We start from the raw sequence: 9,342 nt of genomic DNA, 5'->3' as shown, positions 1-9,342 counted from the left end.
GCGCGCGGCGGGACCTCCGTGCGGGGGCGCGGGGGAGGGGCGCGACGCCGCCTCGGCCTCGTGCGGCTTCTGCCTCGTGCCCTTTCCCACGCTCGGAGCTGCGACGTGATGTGTTAAAGCTGCTTTTTTTTTTTTTGCTCGTTGCCTATTGTACCTTAGAACGTGTGGGCAAGGTGACCGTGGCCGTGACCCCGACGTCCGCGTGTAGCGGGGACCGCGTGAGCAGGGCTGTCCGTTAGAAAATGACCGTATCTTGCCATTCACAGCGGGTTCTGTGAAGCTGTTTTTACTGGGACCCTATAAAGGAGACGCCCTGGGCAGCGTGCGGTGACACGTCCTGCGGGCGGTCACGCTGTGACGGTGCCCTTCCTGCCTCGTTGAAGAGACGGAGCTGTGTGACCGCGAAGACTCTCTGCGTGTGTCTGGGGGGATCGGACTCCTTGCGGGGTAAACGTGAACCTTGGTCACGTGCTAAACTTGTGCGCATCGAAAGGGATAAGCTCAGCTGTGCCAAAGCCTCACGCCGGCCCCGGGCTCGGCCACCTCGGGGTTCAGCACCCTGTGGGGGCCCCTGGCCACCACTCTGCCATGCGATTCCCTGGTCCCGGCGTTCTGTCACGTTTCGTTTTGGGTGTGCTTGGAAGTGTCAGTCTGAACTCGGTTTTAAAAATACGTGTTTCTCATCTTTGTAAAACAGCAAGGTTTGTTCAAAGTGACATTGGAATACAAAAAAATTAAGCCATACGTATTTTCTTAGAAGTGTAGATGTATATATAACTACATAGATAAACCTACAAAATATTCCTTATTTCAAATTAGTATGATTCCTATTTAAAGTGATTTATATTTGAGTAAAAAGTTCAATTTTTTTTGCTTTTTAAAAATCCGATGCATTTTTCATTATATTATTCTATATATTTTTTCTTGAAGTTTTTAGCATAACGTATTCATTATTCAGTGTATATCTAGGCAGCAACACTTACAAGTTTATCAATGTCTAAACTAAAAAAAAAAAAAAAAAAGTCCCCGTGTACTGGTTTACATTTTGTATGAACGGCAGATTCCGAAGCCTGCTGTGCCTGTAACATGACTCAGCATTTCTGCTTTTCTACGTAATGCCCCCTTGTTATTTACGGCACTCACACACTTCCATGTGGTAGGTTCTTTCTCAGGAACTCGATTTAACTATTATTTATTGATATATCATTGCCTTTGAAAAGCTTCTACTGGCACAATTTATTATTAAAATTTTGAATCCAAACCCCTTGGTGTCGTGTTTCACTGGAACTTGTAAGTTCTTGCGTTTGTCACTGTGTCGTACGAGACGGTTAAAAGTGTTTTTCTGTGTTCCCTTAGAGAATGGAACTTTATGCATACAGAGCACAGGAAACCACGTGTACCGTCCTGCCCCTTTCATAGAAGTGGGGGACTACGCATACTTTTCTGCCTGTTTCCTCTGCCTGGCAGTCTGTACCAGCGCGTGCTCGCCACCTGGGAGGGTCTGTCGTAACCAGGTCAGTGCGATGTGCATGGACATTTCACGTGTTTCCTGGCTCTTTGCACATGAAGTGAATGCCAGGACCATTTCCTAGGCGGGACCCACTGGGTCAGAGGTCAGGTGCCAGGCGAGTTTCATCGCCAAGGAGCCTGGCGATCTTGGGAGGGAGCCGGCGAGATACTCCCGCCCACCCCAGGGGGCTGGGTGTGCGGCGCTGCTCTGTGGTCCAGTTCTCAGCACCGAGCTCGCAGTGAGCACCTTGAGGGATGAGGTCCTGTCCCCGTCCAGGACAGAAAAGCAGGTCTGCGCACCGCAAGTCTCAGTACCCCCGTCTGGGCCTCCCGTGCTCCCCAGGGCTCGGGGTGGGAGGAGCACGTGCATGCGTGCCGTGCAGCAAATGACAGACAGTCCTTTGTCCCTGACCCAGGCGTCTCTGGTCTCGGTCCAGGGTCCACGAGGGAGCAACAGGCTCACCGCAGGTATTGACTTGCAGGCAGGGCACAGTCAGGCCTGCCCCTGACCCGCAGCCCCGGCAGAGACACAGAGCGTCAGCCCCGTTGACCTTTGCCCATCGATGAGGTCAGAAAAACGCGGTGCGCTTTTACCTGGCGTCCCTCTGCCTTCTGGAGAAGCCGAGCCCCTTCGCGCGTGCTCCACATCCACTTGAATATCCTTAAAGTGATGATCCTAGTTTTCTGCATAACCAGAGCGTTTGGTGCCACAGACACCCAAACGAGTCGTTCCCTTCCCCCTCTCGGCTTCTCTTCCTGCTCAGCTGAAGGAGTCGCATCACTGGGCAGCGGCCAGACACCACGCCATGACACGAGAACAGCCGCCCTCAGGTGCTGGCAGGCTCCGGGGGAGGCGGACGCCTGGCATTCGCGAATGCTCTGCTCAAGGCGTTGGGGGCACAGCCGGCCTGGCCGCCCCACATCTGCGGTCATCACTGGGTGCGGTCGGAGTTTGTGGAGGGGGCAAATAGCTTGTGACAAATTAGGGGTGTTTTCACTTCCCCATTTTTCCTGAAAGATGTTTTTGGCACATCTATTTCAGGTGGAGGGCTCTGGGTTGGCAGTTCTTTCTGCGAGCCAGCGACACTGGGCTCCTCCTTCTCGTCCCCTTGATCTCTGATGAGAGTCTGCTGTCACTGTAATTATTTCCCCCTATAGGTAAGGTGATGTTCCTCTCTGGCTGCTTTCAACCTGCCTGTCTGATTGCTTTCTAGAAGGTGAATCAGGATATGTCCTGGCTCAGATTTCTTTGGGTTTACCCTATGTGTGATCCACTCAGCTTCTTGAACCTGTAGGTTCATTTTTTTTTCGCCAGATCCCTCTTGCTGCAGGAGCCTCAACTCTCCTGTATTCCTTTCCATGCCCCCAACTCCTACCCCAGTGAAGTCAAAGGGACCCACATTCTCCCATCCCTAAAAAGGAAGTGGCATCAAGTGGTACCTGCGTGCCTTTGTTTTTAAATTCCCGAAGTAGGATCACGTGGAGTCCCAGGCAGGGGCGCAGGAGCCCTGGTTCTGTGCCCAGCTTCGTATAACTTTGGGTCTGGATTTATTAGTTATCTGCCAGATTTATTATCTGGCTTTGACAGAGTCTGATTCAGTGGCTTTTAAAATATTCTCCAGAGTTCATCGCTTCTAAGCTGCGTCTCAGAGGCTGCTGGGGTCAACAGTGTGCGGCCTCTGCTTGCACCGGGCTAGCTGTGCTCTGTTCTGCACGCGATGTTGAAAAAAGTGTTCTGCTAACAACAACAACAACAATAAAAAATGACAACAGAAAAGCTTTAGGACCGCCGGGTTTGTATTTTATTTATTTTAAATTTATTTTTTAATTACGGTCGGCCTGCAACATTGTGTCGGTTTCAGGCACACAACGTAGCAATTAGACAGTGACATGCCTTACGACGGGACACCCCAGGTAAGGGCGGACCGCTGGTTTAAATCATCAGTAACGTCCTTGTTTACAGTTAGTTGTTAATTTCATAAACGTTATGAATACACCTCATCTTTAAAGGGTCATATTCCTCAAAAAGGGAGCCCCTGTCCTTCTCTGCCACTTTCTAAACCTTGTGCTTTCCCGGGCGTGTCTCTGGCACGTCAGTCATCACTAACAGCTCTTAACGATAGTTCTTGACTGACTTATTATAAATCTTTCCTGTCCACTGCGTCTTACGCAGCCTCTGCCGCCCGGTGTCTGAGTGAAGTCACTGCTGATGTAAATGTTGCTGACACTGTGCTAGGTGGTCTTTAAGGCAGACAGTCTGCTGTGGTTGTTTCTTTTGCTGTACAATTTTTTCTTCCTCTCGGACTCAGTGAAACGTTGTTTTCTCGCTTGCTTTGTTTTCTTGGAACCTGCAGGTCCCTCCCTCCCCGTTTCCTTCCTGTCCAGCTGGATCTGTCAAATGCCAGCAGACCCTTCCAGCAGCTCAGAGGCTGCAGCCACCTCCTCCCGCCGTCCGTCGTCACTTTTGTCACTTTCCTGTATGGATCCCATTTCTGCCAAATGTCTGAAAACATCCCTTTCCTACTCGATTGAGAATACGGGTAGGCATAAAATTCTAGGCTTACATGGCACGCGGTGGGCACTTGCTCCCCTGCTCTGGTGTCACTGTGCGATGCCCGATGCCGTCCGACCCTCGGTGCTGTGTGGCTGGCCCGCCTTCCTCTCTCGACACGGCTGGGCGATCCGTTGCGTCATGCCTTTGAACTCTGTCCCCTCTGGGCTCCACCTCCTGTGGGTCGGGTGTCCTCAGCCGGTCCTCTGAGGCTCTTAACGTTCATCCCTGTGATCCACATCTTTTTTTATTTTTTTCTGGAAGACGTCATTGACTTTATCTTTCAGATCTTGTGACACGTTTTTGGGGACAGCATCATCTTTTTAATCCCCGAGAGCTTATTCTTGTTCTCTAATCAGTCTGTTCTTGTTTTATGTCTTCAATCTCTGTGTTTATCATTTCCCTTATAATTTCATGGTGTTTTTTCTTTTTCTGCTTCCCCAAATGTCCCTATGTCTTCTGCGTTCCTTTTCGTTGTCATTTGGCTGCTTGTTTCTTTGCTCTGTTCTTTCTCTTTCCTGTGCGAGGTGTTCCTTAAAGACTCTGATCGCCTTTTATTTTAAAGACAGCTTTATCGAGATATAATTCCCATAAATCCACAAGATCCCCCCATTTAGAGCGTGCGAGTCAACACGGTATAATCAGAGTCACACAAACATTTCCATAATCGATTTTGGGACATTTTGATCACCCCGAGAGAAACGCTGTTCCCTTTGGCAGTCACCCTCATTTCTCATCCCCACCCCTCGGCCGGCCTCCCTCCTCGGGCAGCCATAGCTCACTCCGTCTCTCGGGTCCTTTCACAGAAATGGGACCACGCACCGTGTGGCCTTGGGCGGCTGGCTACTTTTGGTCCGCGTAATGTTTTAAGGGTTCATCCGTGCTATCGCGTATATCAGTTCGTCATTACTTTTTATGGTCAAAAAGAATTGCATCATGTAGACTTATCCAATTCACTCAACAACAGAGGCCTACGGAGACCGCGTTTTGCTCCTCTGGGAAGTGTCGGCAGCTGGTGTCTCAGAGACGGGTGCGTTTCGCGTAGGCCATCGATTCTGGACGCAGAGCGATTCCCGGGGTCCCCTGAGTTTCCTTTCGATGCCCATGTGGTTGGAAGTTCCCCTCTTTTGTTTCTGATGCCATCGATTGTGTTCTTCCTCTTTTTCCCCCTCATTAGTCTGGCCAGAAGTATACCGATTTTATTGGCTTTTTCAGAGAACCAGCTCTTGCCCTTGTTGTTTTTCTGATTTCCTGTTTTTGAAGTCGTCGACTTCCGATCAGCCCTTTGTCACTTACTTCCTTCTGCCGTCTTGGACTTAGCCGCTCTCTTTTCCAGTTTCCCGAGGTGGAAGGTTGGATGATTGGTTTCCCATTTTCCCTCTGTTCTAATACATGCAGTCAGTGCCGTAAACTCTCCACTCTGATTGTGCCACAGCCTGCAAATTCCAATGGCTTGTATTTTTATTTTCACTTTGTTCAATGTATATTTAACTTTCCCTCGAGATTTCTCTTTAGACCTGTGGCTTGATCGCCCCGTGTTTTGGCATTTTCCAGCTGCCTTTCTGTTATCAGTTTCTAGTTTAACTCCATTCTGGCCTGAGAGCTATGATTTGTACTGTTTTTAAATGTATAAAGATATGTTAATGGTCCACGCTAAAATGAAGAAGATGGGTTGGAAGTCTGCTTTACCCAGATCACCTCCCAGTTCTGGCTGCTCTTCCCCCCGCTGGAACAGGGCGAGAAGGGCACCCACTGGGGTTGGCAGCTCGGGGCTGCTGGGCGCGTGTGGCCTGGCTCGGACAGAGCTGTGGAGCTGTCGCAGCAGGATGGTGAGCATGTACAGGCCGCATCCTCGGTCCTCCCCTGCTCAGCTCTCAAGACACAGGCAGCAAGGCTGTCATGCCCCGGGCGGGAGACTGGCCGCCTTCCCAGGGACATCGATCGGCCCAGGAGGCGAGATCTGAAGACACTGACAACTAGCGGGGCTGGGAGCGGGGCTGGGAGCTGGGCCACCCGACACCGAAGCTTCCACCAGCTCTCAGGTGAGGCCGCTCCTGCTGCTCCACGCGCTTGGGGACACGCCGAGGCTCCCAGCCTCAGAGGCTTCACTTTCCTGGGACACCAGTGCCACTTCTCACTCCTGCGACAGCGCTGGTGTCATGACCTCGTCGCGCGGTCAGCTTCGGCCTGTACATTGTCCCTCCCGTGTTTGAGTAGCTGGGGGACATCGCGGGCCACATGGCTCTCCTGCCATCCGGAGCCGCCGCTGGAGGACGCCTAGCACTCCTGCGTGTCCAGGACCCCCCAGACCCTGGCCCCCCCGAGAAACGTGAGGACTCCATGCCCGTGCTCTCTCGCTCGCTGCTGGCACGTGGGCCCCTCAGGGTCTCTGCGGGTCAGGGACCATGTGCCAGCCGAGCGGGAGGGGCACCGGGAGGAGGCGGGGACGGAGGGAAGAGGGGAGCACCCACTGACCATTTGGCTGGGCCACCCCCCAGATGGGGTGAGAGTGCATCGTCGGGGGAACTCCGCAGCTGACCACTGGACCCAGGCGGGGGCGGGCGGTCGGGGACAGGGCGGCAGAGCCTGTCTGAGAGGCCGCAGCGAGCTAGCCTCCCACGCTGGCCAGCAGAGGCCCCCCCGCCCACCAGGAGCCCCAACGGGCCCTCCCCATGGACGCCCAGGTTTTGGGGGGCCTCACAGAGCTCAGTCAGCACTGACCAAGAAGTGGGGACCCACCGCGAGCGAACGATGTTGAAGCCCCGACCCCTTCCCTGCCCCAGCCCAGTTCCATTTTAACAGTCGAGGGCTTTGAACATTTTACAAAGTTTTATGCGCTTTGGTCTGGGTCTGCCCCTGACCGGTGGGCACATAAGAAGACCTGTCTCCCACACTCTTCTCTCATCCTCCCACACCAGAGGTGCCTGCAGCCAAAGTTAAAGAATCCCCAAAGCGCCCCTCAGGGCCTGCCTGGCTACCCGGTGGGAAAGGGCAGTTTGATTCGGGACAAAGTCGCTGTGGTGGGGGCGGGAGGGGATGTATATCTCACGTTATGTTCCAACAATGGATGCAACTAGACTCAAACGTATAAAAACATGCATAGCCGTGGCTCTCAACGGGATGCACAGCGAATCACAGGGGCAATGTGGGGTGGTTCTGGTGCCCCCGGGACAGAGTGGGGTCTGCTGGACGTCGCTGTGATGACTAGCTCAAGGCAGCTCGCGGTGTCTGCGTTAATCCAAATTTTGAGAATCTATAATCTACAAGTTCTCTTTTAGATTTAAAATGCTACCATCTGTGACCCACGACAATCGGCTTTGTCTTTGCTCCAGAATGTCAGCAGCGGACCTACTCAGAAACAGACGTTCCCGGGGAGCCCGAAATTTAGGAAAGACACTCAATTTAGTAAAGTTGGCTATAAAACAAATCCCCCACAAGAAGACATTAAAAAACACCCAAAAAACCAAACCTATGTTTCGAAAGAAAAGCATATTACATACTCAATTAATCGCTTTCGGTGAGGAATAAGTAGGAATAATTTTGGAACCCGTGACATCATTAAACGAAAAAAAAACTTCACAGCTGAAAGTTTTTTGGAAAGAAAGTATTACCTGAGCCATAGGCTAGCCAGAAAGGACCAGGTCCTGGGGCATGCAAGTCTAAGCCACCGACAGCAGCTGGATGGAAAAGGTGAACACACCCACTGTCCTGGGCGCTTTTATATGTCATGTTCAAGGGGAGAGAGGAAGGTGTAAGCTGTTTTGAGAGAATTTACACTGGGTATAGAGTCGGGAGAAGGTGTTGGGACCAGCCCTAGGGTAGGAGCACAGCCTGAAAGGAGAAATACTGCTTCTGAGTGCTCACAGGCCAGTCCCAGAAGTCCAGGCATGCGCGGATGTGGCCACCTCTGGTAGCCGCTATTGTTGATCCCAAGCTCCAACAGAGGATGGGGAATGTGAGCCAGTCTGCTGTTCATTGGCCTCCAGCTATCAACTGGTTAATGGCTCTTGTCTCGCGCTCCGGAAGCAGCTTGTAACTTAGTGTAGGACGACTCAGAATGTTTCTCTTGTCAGCATCACAGGTGCCAAAGGCGTACCCTCCAAGCAGACGGGATGAACGTGTGAAATGTTCTCAGTTTCAGCAACATTTCGACCAGGCATCTGCCCTTTCCTAGATCGTCGACATTTCTCTCTCACTTCTGGTGAGGAATTATTGGAATCTGCACAACTTTCTCCCCTTCCTCTATTCCAGAGAATGAAGAGCACATTTAGCTGGAACATTACCCATTACCCCTCCTCAGGAGAGTGTTGTTAAGTAGTAAATCAAGAGATAACAAGAGTCAGGCGTTGGGAGGGAAGGTCACACAAGTTGGTAAATTCTAGTGTCTTCCAACACTGAGACTCTACAGCTTCAATGTTTGCCTTAAAATTCACAGCCCCATTACGTGAGACGTCTGTAACCCACTTTATAAAGCCTCTGAACTCAAATACTCCGTTAATTTGAAAGGAAGCATACTCGTCCTCACACTTGGTAAAACACTTTTCTGTCTTTCTCTTTCTTGAATGTCTAGATGCAAAGTCCTTACAAATGCTTTGGCCCATAAAGCCTGCTCTGAAGCATTATAAGCCTCAAACATTTAATGTCACAAATTATTCATTTGTGTACACTTTTGCAAATATATCATTGATCTGCAGGAATTACTCTTTGTGATAGCTAGAGACATTGTGTCATCTTTTTGCAGACTGCTATACTTCGACAAATATTTATTGTCAGGCATTATGTCAACTAAGTTTCACGCAATCCTTAAAAAAGGCCATTAACTTCATTTTGGCTCACTTTACCCTTTTGTAATGAAATAGAAGTTATTTCCTTTGTTTCTCAAGCTATAAAAACCTTGTTAACTCACTTTCTCAACTTCAAGTCGTAGAGATGTCAAATGAAACATGTTTTTCAATGGAGCTAATAATGCAATTCTGTTGCAGTGACATAGAAAACAAAGCCCCCAAAGTGTAACTAGGGAGAAGAAATATAAAAAGATTTCAACGGAAAAACAACACAGAAATGAATATGACTGTTGTCAAGTGAACTCAGAAAGTCTAGAGGATTTGCTAGAGATGAATGAGAATGATTTGTTCAAGGCTCTTAGAATTTGCAAACCAGAAACACAGCTAGACAAAACCCCAGAAGTGTCCTGAAGAAGAAAAGTTGAGTTCTTATAGTAAAAAGTGCAGTCGAGAATTATCAGTCCTGCATAATTCTTAGCCCTGGGATTGGTCCAGGAC

General features: G+C 50.3%; 1 protein-coding gene across 1 annotated transcript in view; it reads left to right on the top strand.

Moving 5' to 3' along the window:
- The window catches only part of LATS2 (large tumor suppressor kinase 2), a 23,460-nt gene extending 21,950 nt beyond the window's left edge, over positions 1 to 1,510 (top strand). The window contains exon 9 of the mRNA XM_025047114.1: positions 1,468 to 1,510. Coding sequence (XP_024902882.1) covers positions 1,468 to 1,510 — 43 coding nt within the window. The remainder of the gene's footprint in view (positions 1 to 1,467) is intronic.
- The last annotated feature ends 7,832 nt before the right edge of the window (positions 1,511 to 9,342 follow it).

The sequence above is a fragment of the Pteropus alecto genome, unplaced genomic scaffold (genome assembly GCF_000325575.1).
Source record: "Pteropus alecto unplaced genomic scaffold, ASM32557v1 scaffold80, whole genome shotgun sequence".
In the NCBI taxonomy this organism is placed as follows: Eukaryota; Metazoa; Chordata; class Mammalia; order Chiroptera; family Pteropodidae; genus Pteropus; species Pteropus alecto.
This window is presented reverse-complemented; position numbering and strand designations above follow the sequence as displayed.